This window comes from Neoarius graeffei, chromosome 10 (assembly GCF_027579695.1).
Source record: "Neoarius graeffei isolate fNeoGra1 chromosome 10, fNeoGra1.pri, whole genome shotgun sequence".
NCBI classification, from domain to species: domain Eukaryota; kingdom Metazoa; phylum Chordata; class Actinopteri; order Siluriformes; family Ariidae; genus Neoarius; species Neoarius graeffei.
Window position 1 is genome coordinate 17,138,883 of NC_083578.1, and position 22,887 is coordinate 17,161,769.

The 22,887-nt window shown below is 41.7% G+C and overlaps 1 protein-coding gene across 2 annotated transcripts in view; it reads right to left on the minus strand.

Annotated features, from left to right (window-relative positions):
* The window catches only part of LOC132892889 (beta-1,3-galactosyl-O-glycosyl-glycoprotein beta-1,6-N-acetylglucosaminyltransferase-like), a 59,454-nt gene extending 37,236 nt beyond the window's left edge, over positions 1-22,218 (minus strand). The window contains exons 1-2 of one of the 2 annotated variants that reach the window (XM_060931379.1): positions 22,134-22,218; positions 14,350-14,513 (exon numbers count right to left, since the gene is read on the minus strand). In XM_060931379.1, the coding sequence (XP_060787362.1) occupies positions 14,350-14,481 (132 nt within the window). In that variant the 5' untranslated portion in view covers positions 14,482-14,513; positions 22,134-22,218. Of the gene's footprint in view, positions 1-14,349; positions 14,514-15,524; positions 15,532-22,133 lie in introns of those variants that run through there. The other variant, XM_060931378.1, reaches the window with a different exon arrangement.
* Between the last annotated feature and the right edge of the window lie 669 nt (positions 22,219-22,887).

Genomic DNA, 22,887 nt, shown 5'->3' on the forward strand with positions numbered 1-22,887 from the left:
CGTGTTCACAAGGTTTCGGGACGGACACACGCACGCACGCACGCACGCATGGACGGACGCATGCATGGACAGACGGACAACCCGAAAACATAATGCCTCCTGCACCTTAAGGTGGCGGAGGCAGAAAAAGGGAGAGAGTTTCAATATGAGCAAGAAAAGTGATGAGATCAGGAAATGATACATTGTGGAAATGAAAATCAGATTCCAATCTTTAGAAGATGATGGTATAGAAGACGCGTTGGGAAAACGCAACAAACTTGGCGATATATAGAGAGACCGATAAACAAGGGTTGAGTACAAAAAAAAAGGAGCAAGCCATGAACAAGCGATCAGGCCTGAAGAAAAGTAGATGAAAGGAAGGAGGCTAAAAAGACTGAATGAAAGACAAATATAATAAGAATAGAGAAGTAAAAAGAAGTGCACAAGAAGATGGAAGGAAATGGTTAGAAAGCAAGGCAGAGGAAGCTGAAAAAGCAGCAGAGAATGGCAGAAGCAAAGAACTGTATACTATCACAAAGATGTTATGTGGTGACAGAAAGAAACAACATATTGGGGTCAGAGGCAAGGACAGAACAATGAAGCAATATAGAGAGAGACAAGAAAAGTCAAAAAGTCAAAGTCCTTCCCATGCCAGGATCTGGTCTTCCCAAGCAGTTTTCCATCCCAGTACTAACCAGGCCCTTAAGGCGCATTGAGTGGCGGCGCTGATATCCACTTCTATAGACCTCAGCCTCTCACCTATAGAGAGCATGCACGTGAGGTCACGTGATATTTGTTTATCCGCCATTTTGGACAGAAAAGTCGCGCATAGAACTTAGACGAACCCGTTCTAATTATCAAGTGTGTGGGAGTAGATCTTTCGAGAATGGTTATATCTTGTTCAGCATTTGGTTGTACCAATAGACAGGGCCAAAAGGAGGGCCTGTCATTTTATAGATTCTCCGCAGACGAGGAGAGACGCGCAAAATGGGTGTCCGCTGTGCGAAGAGAAAACTGGTACCCCAGTTCTACCAGCCGAATTTGTAGTGAACACTTCATATCAGGTAGGTGTAATCTTCTAATTCAATACTCCTAGTACATCTGTTAAGTTGATTTTCGGATTGAATGATAACTGCATACTTAGAAACTAGACAGTCTCTAACGTTTAAAATGGCTATGCCTAGCCCTACTACCCTGGCCTAGTCTATGACAATGTTTTATCTTTTTGGCTCATATATGCCTTTGAAAAGGCCAATCCATAGTAGGGATGGCGAAAACTAAAAAAAAATCTTGACTGACCACCGAGCCTGATTAGCCGGTTAAAGTCGATTAACCTATGAGTTTAAACAGGAATGCAAACGGTGGATGCGCCTTTTTCACGGCTGAATCGCGCAGATCCGATTTTTTTCTTTAGGGGGGGCGTTGGAGTGTCTGAATAATTTCATCAGAGTAAATTCTGTATTAAAATTACTAAATAAGCGATAAAACGTCCTGCAGTGTCTCTTTATGATAAACGTCTTAATGCCACTTACCCGTGAGGTTATCAAGTAGACTTCCTTCTTCGGAACCTTCCAGAGGTATAGTTGAGATATCCATCCTGCAACAAAATATTTATAAGCTTCCAGGCTCTTGTAAGCTTTGAGGGCTTTGCCAGTGTAACACAATTCACGATTAACGAGAAAATTGTAAATGTCGTGGTAGGCCAGATCGGGCAAATCGCCGGCACCGCAGCTCCGAATTTCCCTGAACAAGGATTGCGCCAAGTTGTATGGATCTGCAATCCCCAACCTGGAACACTTTTCCACGTAACGCTGCCTCACATCACCTTCAAGATGCTGAACAAACTTAGACAAGTAATCGCGCGATGTAGATGGGATATTTTCCGAATTTTCTTGTGGATTACTCCCTGGATCCATTACACTCGCGCAAGGTAAACAATCCTGAAGCCGTCCAATATGGCAGAGTAGGTGGAGTAAACACGGACGGGTCACGTGACTGCACATCCTCTATATAGCGAGGGTTACAGTGGGGGGTTGGCCCTCTGGTAACCATGAGAGTTTGACTCCCCACTCACATCTGTATTGCAGCATGCCTTGCCAGATGGCAGTAGGTACTATTTTTATGATGGTCTTTGGTATGACCCAATTGCAAGTAGAACTTACGAGCTCCTGATCAAGAGGCAGACACACTAACCACTCGGCCAGCTCATAGGACAGACAAGAAAGCATGCTTGAAAAGATGGGTAGAGCATTTAGTGAGGCGTTAAGTCGAGAAGATCCATCGAATACATTCATTCATTCATTCATTATCTCTAGCCGCTTTATCCTTCTACAGGGTCGCAGGCAAGCTGGAGCCTATCCCAGCTGACTATGGGCGAAAGGCGGGGTACACCCTGGACAAGTCGCCAGGTCATCACAGGGCTGACACATAGACACAGACAACCATTCACACTCACATTCACACCTATGGTCAATTTAGAGTCACCAGTTAACCTAACCTGCATATCTTTGGACTGTGGGGGAAACCGGAGAACCCGGAGGAAACCCACGCGGACACGGGGAGAACATGCAAACTCCGCACAGAAAGGCCCTCGCCGGCCACGGGGCTCGAACCCGGACCTTCTTGCTGTGAGGCGACAGCGCTAACCACTACACCACCGTGCCGCCCCATCGAATACAATAGAAGAAAATGAAAAAGAGCATTATAGAAGTTATAGAAGAGACTTACTTGGAGAGATGGTCTAGCACCAGAGTTCAACAAAGCTGACAGACATTTATGTTATGGGAAGAGGAGAAATGGCCAGCAGTTTGGAAGAATGGGCTTATTTGTAAGATCTTCAAGAAAGGTGATATGAGAGATTGCAACAGTTGGAGAGGAGTGATATTACTATCAGTAATAAGCAAAATATTTTGCAGAATGATGATAGGGAGAATGAAGAAACAACTTGATAAACTGTGCATGAGCTGTGTTCAGCTCAAGCAGGAGTACAATGGAGAATGGAGACCATCATTATACAGTACATTTATAGACTTTGAGAAAGTGTTCGATTCACAAGCCAGATCTTAGAAGTTATGGGATACCAGAGAAGATAGAACAATTATAGAGGTTTATAAGGACTTTAAGTGTGTTGTCGTAGACGAGAATAGAACATCTGAGTGGTTTGAAATAAGTGGTGTAAAACAAGAATGTGTTCTGTCAGGACTTTTATCTCTACTTTATTTCTACTTATCTCTACTCTTCAGTTGAGCTATGAGGAGAGCAGCAGCAGCAGACAAAATGAGAGGTATATATTGGAAATTCAACAACTTCCTTGAAGAACTGAACTTCTCAGATGCCATTGCACTGGTATAAGTCAACACTGAGTGATCTGAGTGAAAAGATAGAAAGATTAATTGCTGAAGTGGCCAGATTTCATATGAAGCTCAGTGGAAAGAGCATGCCAGAAACCAACATCAGGTGACCAGCATTACCAGAAACCAAGTATCATCACTCAAAAACAGAGTGAGCATACCAGAAACCCGTCTGTCTGTCCATCTGTTGTCTAGCCGCTTATCTTGTTTTACAGGGTCGCAGGCAAGCTGGAGCCTATCCCAGCTGACTACGGGCGAAAGGCGGGGTACACCCTGGACAAGTCGCCAGGTTATCACAGGGCTGACACAAAGGTGGGGTTTACATTAGACCGTATCAGCGGATCATCAGATTAACGTTTTTAAAAACAATTAGCGTGCACACAGCAATGCCAATACACGATTAGCGTGCACACAGCAACGCCAATAAACGGATACGCTAATCACATGACTAATTCGGCACGCAAGTTGAAATGTGTCAGTGCGGCTCATCGCTTCCTCCTCAGCGGCTGCGCTCCAAATCACTCCGCCCTGAACAGCGAGTGCCCTCTGGAGGGTGCGCACTCCGGCCCTGCGCAGCTCACAGAGCGCGCGAGTTAAGCGCACGAGCAGTGATTCGGGACTGAGCCGCTTCACAAACATCCTGATGCCCTACATCTGGCTGAAGTCTCATCGCATCGCTCCTGTGGAGGATGGCCCCATATGGACAGATGAAAGTCACACTTGGAAGACGCTCTGGACACTTACAGTAATGCTTTTATGGCTGAGGACTACAGTTGGCTTGCTAACTTTAGGACTGCAGTTGTCATGAACAGTTTTGCACTCAAGTTTCCATCAATGAAGAGTTTATAACATCAACGAAACTGACTTCATGTTAAAACTTATCACATTGGCTGTTATCACCCAAATGAGGATGGGTTCCCTTTTGAGTCTGGTTCCTCTCGAGGTTTCTTCCTCAGGCCGTCTGAGGGAGTTTTTCCTTGCCACCATCGCAACAGGCTTCTCATTGGGGATAGATTAGGGATAAAATTAGCTCGGTGTTTAAAGTCATTAAAATTCTGTAAAGCTGCTTTGCGACAATGCCTACTCAGTGTTTCCCACAGACCAGGTAGCAATTTGTGGTGCTCCACTGTGCCGATGAGGGAATCGTGTGCGGTGGTGTCGTGGCGGTCGGTGGAGTCGGTCATTGGGGTGTATGCAAAGTGTTTACAGCAGGCGGTGTTCAAACACACAGTATTTTTCTTCAGAGTCACCTGCTGGGACTATTTTAAAACTACAAGAAGCATTTGAGATTATTCAGTTCAATCTTAATTCTTTTAAGTTCTTTAAGAGAAGACAGCTAAAACAATTTATACCAGAACCCTGCCTGGTTTCATTCCTCGACCCAACTTTACATTGCAGGGCAGGCCATTAGTTTGCTGGGTTTGATGTTGGTGGAAAACCTGTCTTTTAAATTTATGAAAATTACTCACCAAAATTGAAGTTAAAGTTTAGCTTTTACTAGAGATGCACCGATTGCAATTTTTTGGGCCAGTTCTGATTTCCGATTTTCCATGGAGTGTGACCTGCCGATACCGATTTTGGCCGATTCCAATTTCATTTTTTCAAACCACTTCACAGCACACACAAAGACTCTTTTCTTTTTATCTTTTCTTTAATAGAACATTCTGCCAGATTTTCAGTAATAAATTTTCAACACCTCAAAGGTTGAAAACAAACAAAAAGACATTGTTCTTTGTAAAATCTTTCTTCATGTTTGGTATTAACATATTAATTCCTGAAATAGGAAATTCACACAAACATTTTTTCTTTTCCCATCCAATATCTGGCACAAAAACAACTTCCCCCTCATATATTATTTGCCTACTGCTATGGAACACACTTTCATAAGCCTATTTAGATCTGAAAACTTATGCCTTCCGGAACAACCCATTTCTTCATTCAGGATCAAAATACAAAAATAATTTCCAGTCATACTTGTACCATAGCCATTCTATCATCTTTGTCAAATATGTATTTGTAGAGTAATTTCCAATGGAATCAAGTGCAACCAAGGTCGTAAAACAAACAAAAAGACATTTTTTTTCTTTCTCTCTTTGTACAAATCTAGATGTTTGGTAATAGGCTAACGTATTAATTCCTGTAATGGGAAATTCACACAACCACAAACATGTTCTTCTTTTCACATCCAATATCTGGCACAAAAAAAAAAAAAATTCACTATATTTGCATATCCAAATATAGTGAATTTTTTTTGTTAATGGCGCGCGCGCCGGAGCTCGTTAGGCACGCGGGACTGACGCTGTTCTGCGCAAGCGCAACACAATCGCACTAGAAAGCATGTTCAAGCTGCCACTGTAGCTGCAGCCTTTTTAGTTGCGAATTACGAGTATTTTCACTTTCATCTCTATGTGATACACAAGTTTTGATCGGCAGAAAATCGCCATATTTTAATTTTGACCGGCCGGTCGCCGGTCATGGCCGATCACGTGAAAATCGGCCGATTCCGATCGGCAGCCGGTCAATCGGTGCATCTCTGGTTTTTACCTTAGTTTTTTGCCTTTTTGATGGCAATCTTTCAATCATTCTTTAGTTGACATTCAAGGAATAAATTGCAAAAAACAAGCTGGAGGTTTTTATTTTAAATATTGAACTCAACACTTACCTCAACCAATACCAAAATAAAATAAATAGTATAATGTAACAAAATAATAATAAAAAAACATCATAATTAGATGCAAGAAACCACTTAAGGTAACACCAAGGCAACTAACAATAATGGAAAAAGCATTACCCTAATTGGTGCAAAGCCTGCATGCCCTATCAGAACATTTAATTCTGCGTGGCTTCCTGAAAAAACAAACAAACAAAAAAAACTCAAGTGCCCTATCGTAAGGAAAGTCATTGCTGAAGCGGGATAAACGGGATAATGCAATAAGGCCGATTCCTCGCGTCAAGCTGCTACCGTATGCATCAAAATTGGTTTGTAGCCTGACACAGACGTCCGTTTCCTGTAAGCTAAGAAGGCTATGATAAAGCTCATCATGAGCACGACGTAGGCTACCTTTTAAAATAAGGGGTCGGAAGGCGAATCGGGAAGGCTGCGTTATTTTTAATTAGCCTAACAGGCCGACTTGCACGCCTCTCCGTCTCCTGTGTGCGCGCGCGCGTGAACGAGAAGAAAGAGCACTATGAATGAACGGAACGATACGCAACGGAATTTTTTTTTTTTTCAAAATCGTGAGTCTGATTGTGTGGCGATAGGAATCCATTGTGTGGCGCTGCGCCACACAATGGTCTATGTATGGGAAACCCTGCTACTGTTAAAAGCGCTATAAAAATAAGCTTGACAAAGTGATCACACCTGTTGTCAACTGATGTGTGCGTGTGTCTGTCTGTTTGACAGTGATGGCAGAGCAGTGATAAAGAGGGGGAGAGCAAAGAGGTGGCTATATACACACACACACTGTGTGTGTGTGTGTGTGTGTATCAGGGCTTTACATTAACTTTTTTGCTCACCGGCCACTGTGGCTAGTGGTTTTCCCGAGTCACTGGCCATTCAGCCTTTTCACTAGCCACAATTTTGTTGCCAGGAAATCGCAGTCTTTTCTTCACCATGATACGTTAAAGTTCGGAAGATGGAAGATCTAGATTTAATTATGAATGGCAGTGTATAATGTATCTCTACAGTAGCACTCAAGTATTCAGTGCTGTTAAGATAGCTCCCTATATGAAAACATGCAACCAATTCAGACAAAAATATAAACAGAGTATTCTGTTTATTGAACTCAAATTCAAGCCCCTTACAATATGAAATGTCGTATAATATGAAAAATTACATTCAGTACAACTGAACTGATTCTAATATTAAAAGTCCAATTCAAAACATTTATCAGTGAAAAACATTTGATGTTTTGATATGCAAGTATGATGTGTATTATCAAGTATTATTATGTATATTATGTATTATCTATTGTAGGTGCAATCAGTTAATTATTGAAATTAAGTCATCAATCTCATTAAATCAGTCTCATTAAATTTGAAGGTTAATAATTAAAATGAATCAATCCCATTGAATCGTTTACTTTGACTCATTTGAATTGAATCATACCATAGAATCAGTCTCATTTGAAGTGAATCATTCAGTGAATCATTTAGTGAATCATACCATTAATCAGGTAGTGAATCATACCATTAATCCTGGATAAATTACCAAACAGCTAGATTATGGTATATTTCCAAAATGATTATTGATCACTTACTATATTACATAAATCTGCACCTTTTTGAATTCTTTGCGATTGGGGACTTCAGATATTGTTCACACCAACAAGATGAATGCACACAGCTTTGATAATAAATGAATTTATTATACAAAGATAAAAATAATAATCAATATATACAAGCAGTGAGGTGTGTATGTATATATATATATATATATTACACACACACACACACACACACACACACACACACACATACATACATACTAATATATATATATAAATAAAAAATGTGTGTTTGTGTGTGTGTTAGGCCCCTAGGCCTGAGCCAAGGTGTGTGTGTGTATGAGGGAGCTATAAAATTTGGAATGTTCTTATCTGATGTTTTGGTATGTTGAGTGTGGAGGAGGGGCTTGACCATGTGTTTAGACAAAAGGCTAGTTCTGTATAGCTAACCAAAATGTGTTTGAGCACGAGGTAGGCCCAGATTAGCTTCGTGTTGCTAAGCTAAGACAAAAGGGAAGCTATCTAAAGTGCATCAGGCCTGGTCAGGCCTGTTGAGCACGCGTTTTCTCAGTAACAAAAGGATTCCACACTCATAACATTACCCAACCCCTGAACTCTAATAAGATCAAAATGTGTGTTAAGAGAATTATGTTAGTAAAAGAAAAACATGCACAGCCTATCAACTGAAAACAAATGAGATTAAACAAACAGAACAATTCAATTCGACACGCTGCCTGTCTAATAGTGTAATGAATAAACCTGGGTTTAAATTCACACTTTCAATAAAGCAACTTCCTAAAACTAGCTTAATTATTATGCCCAAATATATTTTACTCAATATCTTGCCTCTAGCAAAGTTCTGAGAAGATGTTCGCCGTTGCAGAGCTTCGCTGTTCATGAAGCACGTGAGTCGATTCCGTGGACAGAGAACTTCTCTTGATCCGACGCGTCGTTCGTGATGAAAGGAAAGTCTCTGATTAATGTGCACAGAACTCAATCAGGAGGAATTCTGGTCGCTCCTAATTACAAATTAAAACTGCGTTTGAGCTGCAGTCATGATGTCACTTCTAATACGAATAAACCGGTTGTAACTCAGGTTGAGTTTAAAGATCGCGCTATTCTGGACTTTTACCTTGGCCAGTGGTTAAGCACAGAACGCGCTGGATGGTGAATCTTGCAAGAAGGAAGTGTTTTCGGGTTTGCGAGCATCTCTTTTGTGCGTCTAGATTCCTTGGAATCCGGACACGAGAGACCAAGAGCGGAGCTTCCGCCTGGACTTATGCGCGCATGGCGGACTGACGTAGATGATCCCGCCCACGCGTGACGTAGGTCACGCGGAAGAGGACTGGGAGTTGTAGTTCTTAGAGGCAAAATGGCGGCATGATACCTACACTATTAATACTGTAGTGTGTGTGTGTGTGTGTGTGTGTGTGAGAGAACATTTGTAGAGAGAGACATTAAATGTCCTCATTACATTCATCATCATATGAGCCTGAATGGTCCATGAAAAATGGTCTTCATGACCTGAGGCTTCCAGCAGGCCATAAGTTGACAGCTGGGGCAGGATCAACTTCTTTCCAATCGCGTGAACGTTTCTAAAACAGCAGCTCCATCCTCTCCAGCTCAGCCGACTTCATGACAGCCAGGGACTGAAAGCAATGCTGTCCTGTAGTGAACCAGCCGTCTTCGCCGGTTTTGATGTTATACTACCGATGTGTGCATTTGACTTTTCGTGGTCCTTTATAGTTTCGAGTTTAAAATTACTGGTGCCCGTCTTTGCCAGACTTTCTACAGTCTTTGCAGTACATGGTATTTTCGGTTTTGCTAATGAACTAACCAATCTCACCCAAACTTCCATTTGTCATTGAACTGTCTTATCTTCCTATTAGCGTCTTGTTCATCTCCATGGCCACAGCCAGCTCTGAGGCCCCTGCGGTCCGGACCTCGGTCATTTTTAAGAGCTGAAAATATTCAACTGGATAAAAAAAATAAAGAATAACATTCAAACGTCTCCATAAAAAGTGCATTGTTAATTATGTTAAACGTTGACTCTGTCTTCTGTGTGTGTTTGGTGCGCACGGCTGTGAGACCAAGAACACAAAAGCGAATGAGCGCACGACTCGGGGGAGGAACGCAGTGCAGGAGACACGGGTTTCCATGGTAACCATCAACACGCTTTCATCAAGCTGTTAAATTTACATTTTCGAAGCAGCGCAGTTATAGCCTGCCTTGTTTGTGATTTTAAAAATAAATCATTCGATAAGCCAAAGCAATAGAGTGGAAACTTTGATAACTTTGCCTAAAACATGGTGGTGTATACTGATTTTTTTTTTCCCAGAATTTTTTTTTTTTTGTAGGTGCAACGGATGCCAGATTGTTAATGTATCTCAGTTCCATAGGCTACATGGTTAGGGTATCTTTTGTCCTCATTGCTTGGGCCAGATCAAACCATTAAACAAGCTTAAATTATTCTTACTCTTGCCACATACATGAATTTTTTTTCCAAAACTGATGATATTCAGTTCAAACACCATTAAAAGTAATTTCAGGAATAGATCTCGTGTGATGTGTAATTCACCCCTCTCATTTAAATATGTCGAAAATTTTTCGGTGCATGCTTTGCGCATCACGGACCTCAGTAATTTTAAAATGCTGCTCCGGCCCTGCTCATCTCTGCCCCTTTTTTTCCTGAGCAGCAGGGTTTGAAACTCCAGCTGTATGCCGCTACATAGTGCGCTTGTCAGTTGTCAGCAACTTTGGTGCTTCGTTCATTAACCGCAGGTGACCGTATCATTGATTTTATCTGAGACGTTAACGAACGTTCTCAACAATTCTAACATGTTGTCAGAATGTTTCTGCAGGTGCTCATGGGAGTTGTAGGTGCGTAATATTACACTGCAATGCGTTTATTATATCAGATGCCTTCAGAGAAAACTACAATTAAAATATATTGTCATACCACAGAATAAACCACCCACCAAAGTGGCTAGTGAGACTAAAGTTATTACCCACCAAAACCGAATTTTACCCGCATTTGGTGGGTGTTAATGTAAAGCCCTGGTGTGTTTTATATATATTTCTGCGCTTCAGTGTTCCACCCACCCTCAGGGACATACTACAGTTATGAAATTTTTTTTTTTTAACTGAATCCTAACAAACACCTCATGAAGTGTAAACATTTACATTTCCAAAAGTTTCTTCATTTGTTAGAAAACTGGATCAAAGTCATTATTTTTTTCCCCCTTCATTATCTGATCCACCATTTTTTGCTGGTACCCGCTCCATATCGATCCATGTGTATCGAATCGGTGCTGTCTCTGGTTATATTTGGGCTTTCCCCAGGGGAAAAAAAGAAAAAAAAAAGCGGTGTTATTGATGCAAATCCCAGCCCATAAGGGCTGACCTGGTCTGGAGGGCCCCGAAAGCTGCTTGGGGGGGTCCGGGGCATGCACTCTTGGAAAATTTTGAAATCGGAGACTTCAAATGGTGCATTCTGGTGGCATCTAGTGCTGATTTAGGCACAATTCAACATTATTAAATTTGCTGTTTTTTACCTTGTCAAATATGCAAGAGGCAAAATTAGATTTGAAATGAAAACACTTCATAGCACACCTCTCCATTTTCCAATTCCAGGAGGCCAGGAACAGAATCAACATCAAATCATGCAACAGCGCCATCTAGCGACCAGCGCCGAGAACGTGGTTTTATGTATGGTTTCAAATGACAGTCAGTCAGTGCACATAGTGAACCTCTTTATTTTCACTTCTGGGTTGAGGACCAGGATAGTCTAGACCTAGATATTACAATATCTTCCTATTTCTATAATTATTACTCATTTTCAGACGGAAATAGAAGATATTTAGGTGCGGAAAATACTCTGCATTGTTCAATTTATGGTATTTTTTTCCCCTGACGTGCAAATGACAGCGCGGCGATGCACTGTGTATCCGTGCTTTGGGGAAAGCCCTGTATATTTATTATCAGAGCTCTGAAACAGTTCGAGAAACAAAAAACGTGCACCGCAAATGAACAATACCGCGTTCGGAAATTAAAGTCTAATATGGAAATCCCACTCTGGTCATTGGTACGCGAGTCTCGCTCCTCCACGAAATCATGGCGTTGATGGAGAATTTGTGCTCTGCGCGAGGCTTACGGTTAGTTCGATGAACCTGGAACAACATGGGAATGGTGTGGATTTTGCATCAGTTACAAGAAATACATGCTAATTCTCGCCAATTCCGGTATTTTTAAAGAAGAAAGTCAAGACATTGGGTTTTATGCAGCCAAGTTTTTTTTTTTTTTTTGTAGCGTATTTTGAGCGCTTGACCTCAAAGTGCATATCACAGGTAAATTCAGGAGCAAGATCAGTGTAATTCTATTTTATATTAAACTTTGGTCAAATATCTGTCACATTCTACATTCTCTACAATTTTTTTTACCTTGCACAATACCAGAAAAATTCAGTTGAAATCAAGCCATTTGAGGCGAATTGGTCCGCCTCTGAAAAAAACTTGGCATTTGGATTTCCCGGCAAACATTGATTTTCGTGACATCGCGTGCGGGACGCCTCCCTCTGAATCCTACGTCAGCGCTGGTTTGTTTGAGAAAACAACCTGGTGGTTTTCTGCAAATTTCTTCAACGTTATCGCGTAATTATTAAAATGGTTAACAGATGTATCGTAGGAGGGTGTAGCAACACCGATCTTGATGGGATTAGTACTCATCGTTTTCCAAAAGACCGGGCAATGAGAGAGAAATGGGAGCGCTTGGTCTACACAGGCTGTGCACTGAAACCGTGCAAAGCTCGCGCAGCCTGCTGGCGCTTCCGCAGGTGACGTCACGAATCTGGCTCCAGACTCCCTTGGGATTTTTCCAGACGCGTTTTGTTATTTTTTTCTGCTGTAGACAGATGGCCTTGTGCAAAATTACCCTTCTGGATGAGTGTGTAAAGGGACATTCTTTCATATAAAAAAAACAAACAAACAAACAAAATTGGTCCAGAATATGCACTTTAATTTGGGCACCTTTTTAATTTGGGCGCCTACTATGTTATCCATCGCAGGTTTCGTGTCATTGAAAGGCCTGAAAGTGCAACTGAAAACACTGATCCAGGGCAGAACCTTTGATCTGAAATCTCCGTCACTGGTTATTAACGCTATTTTTTTTTTTTTTTAGTGTGACTCATTAGCTGCTTAAAAATGTTCTGCCTAAACACACAACACTTTTTTTTCCATGATTATTTTCTTTTTGGATCAAATTCACATCCTGCTTTCATTCAGACCATAAATGTACACAATTTGAATTCGTGGCTAGAAACAAAAGTGAATGGAGTGAAATGTAAATAGAGTTCTTGATGTAAAACCTCATTGTGTAAAAGTTTGCATGAGAAAGTAGGGCTGCACGATATCAGAAAAATATGCGATATTCGATAACATGACTGAATATCTCGATATCGATATGTATCACGATAATTAAATATATAATGTTTTTCTTACCTCTACTCGCCATTCTGCCCTGTATCTAGCATTTAAAAAAAAAAACCAATGCATCGCTTCCATTCCAACATTATTTTTTATTGGAAAAACATGGCTACACCTGCAATGGTGTCCATCAATCATCTTTTACCGGTAAATCTCTTAATTTTTGTGAGCGCAGCAGAAAATGTCTTAAGTTGAAGTAAACAAAAAACTGAAAACTACATTACATTAACATAAAGCATTCAAAATGGCAATTTCAGCGGCTCCCGGGAGATGAAGGTGAGCGACACAGATTCACCATAAACTCAAACACAATCTGTTAATAACACATGCGGGTGAGAGAGCAGTGGTGTGTGTGTGAGAGAGAGAGAGAGAGAGAGAGAGAGAGAGAGAGTGAGAGTGGTAGTGTGTGTGAGTGAGCGAGCGGTAGTGTGTGTGTGTGTGTGTGTGTGTGTGTGTGTGATAGAGAGAGAGAGAGAGCGCGGTTTTATGTTTTTATGCTTCTGTACAGCAGTGTTTGTCCCAGTGAGCCGCCCCACCACTGTTTTACAGGTACATGTCTTGCAAAGTACCTGAGTTTGCAGTACATCACCCCTCCTGAATCCAAAGTACTTCCAAATAGCAGACGTGCATTTTTTTTTTTGGAAGCCAGTTCCTCCTCACACAAGTTTGTCTCACCACACTTGCTCCCCCCTTCCGCCATCACCACGAGGCTTTTACTTGTTTTGCAATAGGGGGCGGAGTTATCCCGCGGCGCTTGCTGACATTCAAATGTGATTGGACGGCACAGAAAAATGTGCCTTTTATCAAAATTTAAGTAATTTTTGCGGTATGTGTATCGCAAACTATGATATCGCGATATCGATACTTTTTCGATATATTGTGCAGCCCTAATGAGAAGGTTAACAGAACCTGAGAGAAGGGGGAAAAAAAACAGACCCATTGGAGCTAGCTAGACAAAACCGGAGCCATCTTGCATTTGGAATTATTCTGGAAAAATCCTCAGGTAAATTATTATGCTGTAAGCTGGGGCACAAACCGTACGATTAAAGAGTCTGTGTGGACGTTTTCATTTATACAAAACACAGCTACCGGGTTTCCAACTCTATTAGCTTATGAAATAAATACATATATAATATAGTACATGTACACACAGACTTTGGAAAAGAAACAGTTATCCTTGTTTTCATTTACACTGAAACTGGAAAGAAGGAACAGAAACGATTTTTAAAAAATAATCACTTCTGCTCAGATCAAACCAAAGCTGCTTACAGCATATTTGCAAGTATTCAGAAAAACTATGCAGACAGGACAAACCTGAAGCTCCACGTTTCTTGAGCTGGACACCCAGTAGTTGAAGCCGAACAGGATGATGCAAGAGATGAGGGCGACCACGAGCAAAGGCGGAGAGCGACTTCCTCTCCAGACGTTCACCAGTGCTCCCATCATCCCTCCGGTCAGCAAACACAGAACAGCAGGCCCTGCCACACAGAGCAAGAGTAAAACCGTGTCAGACTTCTACTGTTGCTAAGTTTTGACACCACAGCGGCGAGGCGGGTGGAGTTTCACCGATTTGCACTGTTTTTCCCCCCCCCCAGAGCTGTCTGTCCTGTTTTTTTTTGTTTGCTACTGATATCACACCTGTCTGGTAAACACAGACCTCGCTATTCACAGAACACATTCTGGATTTAACCAAGGTCCGAGATGTCAGCTTTGAGCTGAACAAATATCTTTAAACCTTATTAACAGTCAGATATTTAAAAAAAGGGCGGCACGGTGGTGTAGTGGTTAGCGCTGTCGCCTCACAGCAAGAAGGTCCTGGGTTCGAGCCCCGGGGCCGGCAAGGGCCTTTCTGTGCGGAGTTTGCATGTTCTCCCCGTGTCCGCGTGGGTTTCCTCCGGGTGCTCCGGTTTCCCCCACAGTCCAAAGACATGCAGGTTAGGTTAACTGGTGACTCTAAACTGACCGTAGGTGTGAATGTGAGTGTGAATGGTTGTCTGTGTCTATGTGTCAGCCCTGTGATGACCTGGCGACTTGTCCAGGGTGTACCCCGCCTTTCACCCGTAGTCAGCTGGGATAGGCTCCAGCTTGCCTGCGACCCTGTAGAAGGATAAAGCGGCTAGAGATAATGAGATGAGATGAGATATTTAAAAAAAAAATTTTTGATGATGTACTTCGATGTAATCACATAGGCTGAACGCTGTGACGGACATAAAAGCTTTCAAAATGTGATTCTGATTTTATTCGGTTCACAAACCATATACACAGTGACCGTAGCCCACCTCTCTGTAATAAATAGGAAAGAACTCGCTTTACAGCACGGTCTATAATGTCCGAATTATTTGAACGTTTGTCCAAATCTGAGGTGAAAACACAGGCGTCGTTTCTTCAGCCACTTTTTAAAAATCCCAAAAAGACAGCGAGTTTCTTCAGCTGGGATCCAAGCTACGAAAGGAAAGACACTTTGGCTCGTACAGGTAGTCGCACCTCACCTTCCTTCCTTCTCTCGACTGCATCAAGATAAGCATTGCTGAAATATTTTCACGCCAGATGCAAATCGACTTCTGTGTGGCCAGTCACCTACTTCATACAGGTCACAGATTTATTTGTGCACGCAACACGAAAAAGTGTCAAACTGGAGGCAGGAAAATAAAAACTTTTCGAAATGATGGTCTCTCGTTTCATAAAGAGCAAAGGAGAGCCTGAACGTTGCAACCTCCCTATTGGCTGTTTATTGGCTGTTTGTAAAAATGTATCAATTGTTGCCCTTCATCGTGGACTCGAGAGACGAGACCTGACGAGTTAGTTCGTTGGTAGCAGAACAAAATGTCTGGACACAAATCGGGTTTTCAGAAAAGGAAAGAAAATAAACGCAGGGTCGAAAATACAAAAAAGGAGGCAGTAAATGCAAAACGAGTTTTAAGGTAGGACAAATGGTTACTTTTCTGAGGCAGCCCGCCGTGGCTGCCTGCAGGCTTATTTATTATAGCCCATTTAGTTAAAATAGTTGATCTAAAATGTTTATAGTTATGTGATGGTTGTCCTCAGTGTTCGAACTATGCCGATATTTTCGGGGGGTCCCTTTTTTTTCCCTGGGGGGTGCTTGCGCTTGTCTCGGAGCGCGGATCTCCAAACACGAGAAGCCTATCTTACGCACATATCACGCGGACTCCACACCTCCACACACGCATCACGTCTGAAGTCATAACTCATCAGGGGAAATCGTGTCCGCATTGGCATGTTCAAAAAACAACCTCGCGTCAACAATGATACCACACGCAAGAAAAAAAAACAGTCAGGCTACTCAACAACCAACTTGGCAGCAGCAGTTGTTGTCATATCGGTTTATTCCGATATGACAACGAGTTCAGAGTTAAACAGCCAGTTTTTCTATTTTTTTAGGGTCAAAAGACACCTCATACAGTGTGAAATTTTTATTTAATACCAGGCTTGTAGCACTAGAGTCCGACTCGTGACTCGACTTGGACTTGAGCACTGATGACTCGGACTCGTGCATCAACTTCATTCGGACTCTGTTTTTTTTTTTTTCTTTGTTACTTGTAACATGCAATAATAATTTGGCATAAGATATTTATATCCACTTTAATTTTTGTACTAATTTCGTGCAAGAGTGTCACACCTGCGTGCGTTGGCGTGTGTATCAGAGAGACTCTTGGGTGCACTCCAGACAACACGCGCCGTAAACAGCTCGCACAGGATTAAGGCGCAATCAGCGCGCCTTTATAAAAGCTGTAAAAACACACTTACTTTGCGAAGTATTGAGTTGCGTTGCTGACACATTACCGAGCTTTAGTTCCTTGTTTGGTTTCCTGATCCCTGATTTCCTGTTTCTTGTCTTTGGTTCTACCGAGTCTACGATAGCCTGTTTGCTCGACCTTTTGCCTGTTTTACGATCTTGCCTGCCGTTCTGGATTGTTTACCTGTCTTCACTTGTATTAATAAACGCACCTTCTGCACTTACATCCGTCTCCCAACCATCTCTGACAGAATACTTCGCACTCCCTGACAAAGAGAAGCACATTCGGAGTCTTGTTCTCGGACTCAATTCAGTTTTTTTTTTAATGACTTGGACTTGAACACTGGGAACTTGAGACTGGACTTGAGGTTTAGTCATTCGACTACAGCATTGTTTAATACCATTATCTTGAGTACTGCAACTAAAAAAAAAAAGTTCCCACATTTTGCCGTGAATGTAATTCCATTACCGAAGAAACACTCTTCTTTGGAACCAGTTTTCCTTGCCAAGAGTCGGTTCTTTGGCTGTCGAAAGAAACGGGAAGAACTGGTTCCAAGATTAGACACTGGCCCTCAAACTTTCTTGGTGAAAAAGGGGACAAGATGTCTTAAGGTTTATCTTGTTGCATCCAGCAATTCCTGGCTTACAGAACATGCAAGACAAAGTGACACACCATTACTACACCATTTATCTACTGTGCTCATATAGTGTATATAAGAAGTTGCGAGGGTACTTCAGAAAGTTCTCGGCCTCAAATCAAATCAAATCAAATGAAGTTTATTTGTACAGCGCTTTTAACAATAAACATTGTCGCAAAGTAGCTTTACAGAATTTGAACGACTTAAAACATGAGCTAATTTTATCCCTAATCTATCCCCAATGAGCAAGCCTGTGGCGACGGTGGCAAGGAAAAACTCCCTCAGACGACATGAGGAAGAAACCTCGAGAGGAACCAGACTCAAAAGGGAACCCATCCTCATTTGGGCAACAACAGACAGCCTGACTATAATATTAACAGTTTTAACAGGTATAACCCTCAACTGTCCTCATGGGGCCGTCCTTCACAGGAGTGGGGCGATAAAACTCCGACCAGACACAGGGCACCAGGATGGATCAAGCAGGTCCGAGGGGCAGAAGAGGCCAGCATCTCAATCCCAGGATCAACATGTAACTCAGAGGGACAGATGGGGGGGGGGGGGGAGCCCAGAAAACGTCACAGGAGGAAGGTTGTTCTTGCGTTATTTTTCTACATAGTCTCCTTTAACTTCAGTGCGCTTGGTCCACTGATGTTCAAGCTTCACTATGTCCTTCACGTTAGAAGGTCATACCTTGAGCCTCCTCCTCAACAGCATGGACGACTTCATCATCACCCTGAAAATGGGATTTCGGTTTGAGAAACAGCTAGAAGTCAGACAGTGCCAGGTCGGGTGAGTAAGGTGCATGGGGCAACAATTCAAAGCCACATTTGGCTGCTTCTGCCCCTGCCACATGTGCTGTGTGGACGGGTGCATTGTCCTGGAGAAACAGCACACCAGCTCAAAGCTTTCCTCTCCTTTTTCTTTGTTTGCTTCTTTCATTTGTGTTTTTGTGGACAGTGAGATGCATAGATTAAAGCAAAAAAAATCATCATCTGATGGAAAAAAAAAAAGCTCCATGTCGTTGGCCCCTACCACGTCAGCGATGCGTCAAATTTTAAACGCCGTGTTGTCCATTATCCCCTAGGCCCCTACTTATAGTACATTTATATAATTTTAACAATGACTAAAGCTAAGGCAAGACTTGACCATTGTCATTACTGGCTATTCATGATGAAACATCAAGTTTTCAGTGCAAATTTATTTCAACAATATTTTAGTAATGCACAACAGTGGTTAAGAGAAAAGTGCAAGTGCAGTCGAATTTGAACCATGCTTTCAAAAGAGTGGAACAGAAAGAAAAATAAAATCTGTTGAAATAAAGCTAGGAAACAAGAAAAGTAAAGTGAAAGTTCACTTTTTCTGCTTCTTCACAGTGAAGCCAAAGGCATCTAGTTTGGCAACACCTGATGCCTGTTTTTGTTTCTTTTTCCTTGGCACAGCAGCAGGAGCTTGCCATTATCGCCCATTTCATTTCGCCAAGCCCATCTCCACTTATTCTTTACCGTTTTGTCGATGTCTGACACATCTGTGCCTTCATTTAAAAGAAGCACGTCCATGCTGGCAAAACCGAAAGTAATTTGACGCGCTCTAGTGATGGAAATCGAAGGGCCTATGTCCGGTGAAATATGGCCTTATACGCAGTACTCGAGTTGGGGGGGGGGAGATGTGGGGGGAGGCATCCCCCTTCTGAAATAAAAATCTCAAATCATCCCCCTTATAAAACAGCCATCCCCCCATCACATCCCTTGTGCCATTTTACCAATTAATGTGGAAATTAGCCTACTATTATTTTAACAAATATTACTACCATTTCAACATTAGAGGCTTTGCGCAGTGATAGCCTACATGTAGCCGGATAAAAAAGACGCATATTTATTTATTCGGTTGCACCTCTCATTCACACCTATACGGAGGTTTCAGTCACTGAAAACAGCTACTTTCGCAAACTCTGGGCAGAGTGGAGATTTCTGAAAACTCCATCTTCAGACGCGCGTGTAAATCGGGAAAACGAAGCAACAGTGGGCGAGAGGGCGCGCGCGAATATAATATGTCATAGGTGTGAATCTTTCACCGAATGCCAATTGTCCCGGTTCTTCATGAAATCGCACGCGCACGCACAAATTCATCAGGTTAACTTTCAAATAACTGTTCTTGTGCACTTGCGACACCGGAGCCACTTTCCTGAATTTTGAGCTTCGGAGTATTCGCTTCTTTATCTATTTAATCAGTTAATTTATTTGTCACATATATTAAATTACTAATGTAAACCATTAGTAGCCTATTTAAGCAATAGCTGTTTTCTCCACTGTTTTCTGACCTTTTGTGCTTAGTGAATGAGACACTTCATTACACTCCACTGACCAATATCCAATTCCGGACTTTTTTGAAAATGTAAAATATAGGCCTACGAGATGTTTTTTGGGGACTTAATTCGCGTTGGTCCTTCACTATTAATTTTTGAGACTGACGAGGCACTAAATACTGTGGAATTATTTTCTCCTTACTATGAAGTTTGGCATCTTAAACAAGTGTCGGGAAATCTTGCAGCCCGACTCTGCAGCCTCCAATGTTTAAGTGAACTGCTGAAACCATAATGTTTAAAGATTAAATCGTAGGCTAATCAAACCAAAGAAAAATACAGCCTTTCCAGAACGTTGTCTGCCGAAGCCTGTTTAACCTACAAAAGGCTTAATAGCATAGGTCTTGCTGCGGCTTCAACAGGGCTGTTTAGATTTTTCACCTGATCGCCTTTCAATAGGCAAATATTATTATTATTATCATTACTACAATAGGCCTAGTATTAGTAGTAGGCAAGTAGTTGCCTAGTAGTAGGACAGCCAGATTGTTTCATCAGTGGAGCCGCCGTTAAAAGGAAACTGATGCGGAGCGCCGCGGCTCGCCTCGGGGTGAATCGCGTCCCGAGGCGCGGGGCTGGCCCGCCCTGGCAGCACTGGTTTGTTGGGGAGGGGGCAGAGGTCGCTAGCTGCCAAGTTTGGAGAGACTGGGACCTCCCCTGGCCAAGTTACGAGCGTCCAAAGTCGGGCTGGAGCCGCCGATAGAAACGAAACTCAAGCCGAGCACCGCGGCTCGCTGCCTACGCCGAGCCTCCCCGGGACTAGACAGTAGCGTAGGCTGTATTTATTTATTTATTTATGCCTATCTAGCGCAACAACTTATTCCTTTACATATACTCAAACATAGCACAAGAAAGGGTTCAACAACAGGCAATCACAGCAGCTTGGTGAAGTTCTAAATCACATCGGTGTCAGACCTATGGGCCTACCCCCCCTTTCTTCCTTGGATCTGCATCAGTCTCATTATTGACCTTTAGCGCTCCCAGTTGACGGAAATCCGTCATAGCGACGGAAAACTTTAATCCATGGAGATGAGGCTTTCTAGCATAGTTATGTCCCAAAATGGGAGTTACGCCCCTTGTTTCCAGGTGAGTCCGAGAACTTTTTTGAAGTACCCTCGTAGCTAGCTCTAGCCAGAGAGAAGATTTTTCACCCATTGCAACATGTATTAATAATACACTTTATCACTCATTGAGTTTCCCAGTGTGAACAATGCGTCTTGATTCTCTCTCGTCTGTAGCCTGTCATTGACTCCACTCAGAAAATAGTCATGTCTAAACTCGTGTCAGAAGCGCTCCCTGGAAACGACATGACGAAAAGCGCTGGAGGACCTCCGAAGACAGAAGCAGCTTCCAGGAACGAAGCCCAAAACCGACGACCACCATGAAACCAATGAGTTACCACAAGATAAAGGTTTGCAGCTTTAGCAGAATAAACATTAGCATTAGAGTATTTAGAATATTTGTATATTTAAAGAGGAAAAAAATAATAATCCACCCCCATTTTCCAAACATTTGGCCAAATGACGATCACTGATTTATTCAGTCCACATTCACTGGATATGAGCAATCACGCACTCTGATTGGCTACTCCTACTACTAGGATATCAGCTCATATACCGTGAGTAGAGAAAAACAAAATGGTGGTGCTTGTTGCTGAACCAACCGAGGACGAAATAAAAACTCTACTCGAAAACAAAACCCTAAAAAAATACAAAAAAGCAACAAAAATATGAAAAAGTATTTAATGGTAAGAGCATATATATTTTTTATTATTATAGCATTTTTCACAAATTGCTACGTTCATTTCACCAGTTTGTTTACATTCTAAACAGAAATGATTTTGTCTGACGTTTTGTAGAAAATTTTTATTTATCGAATTTGCAAAAAAATAAAAATGCTCCGTTTCTCAAAATCCAGTGAATGTGGATAGCATGAAACAGTTATTCTACTCGAGCTCGTCATACGTGGCTTATAGCCAATTTGGCGCTATGCTCCTCGCTGGCTATAACTGTTAAATGTAAGAAGGAATATAATTTATGGCATACTTTTGTTCTAGGCATGTTTGAATTCACCCAATTCAATTCGATTCACAATACTGGATTCATGATTCAGTTTTCCCATGACGTTTTGAAAAAAATTAAAAATGCTTATTCGTTATCAACTTCAATATTCCTTTTGTTAAATAAAAAAAAACCTTTCATTTTCATAATTACCAAGAATAATTTTTTACCCACATTTGTAAAGGTTGAAGTAAAATATAATAGCCTATTAACTAAAATATTTATATTATTAAAAATGAAAAGTTAATGAAAGAGAAGCCTTTTCTTCATAAACTTCTATGACCATTTACCTCAACCTCCATTTTTTTTCTTCTCTTTAGTTTTCAGCAGGCTGTAAAAAGAGAGCTCTGATTTCTTGTTAAATCCATTTGTACACCCAGTCGGACAACAGCTCTTCCGCATTTTAGATCAGATTTTTTTTTCTTGGCTTTAGAGCTGTGTTACTTCCGCCTAGGGGGAAGTCTTGCATATTCCCTCTGTTGTACAGTCCTCTGCTGTCTAAACAATGCAATTACATTTAGGAAAAACTAAGAGATTAAGCAGTGTGGTGATAATCAGTTCACTTTTTTTTATTTCATCAATTCAAATCATGAAATTTGTATCACAATTTATCATCGCACAATATATCGTTACATGCCTACTTTGTTCTGTGTTGTATTTTATATATTGAAGGAATTTGACTTTCCCTTGCATTTTTGGGAGTTTAGGCATCAGTATGGACGTCACGGTAGTATTATTTTTTATTTTTATTTCTCTCTCCCATTCTGTCTCCCCCGTTAAGCTGTTCTAACCATGAATGATTCATACAAGCTGGAGTTTCTGTCCACCCCATCACTGCCCAGTCAGAACAGCACCCAGAAAAGCCTGGCCAAAAATATGGAAGAAGTGATGGACATGAATGAAGGAGACTTGAAGAATGAAGGTAGAAATGATGACAATTTTGTACTCCATCCCCATTTCAGCTCTCTCACACATGTACACACAGGTCATGCTCTTTCTCTGTGCAGATGATCTGTTTGACGATGCAGCGGCCATTAAAGCGAA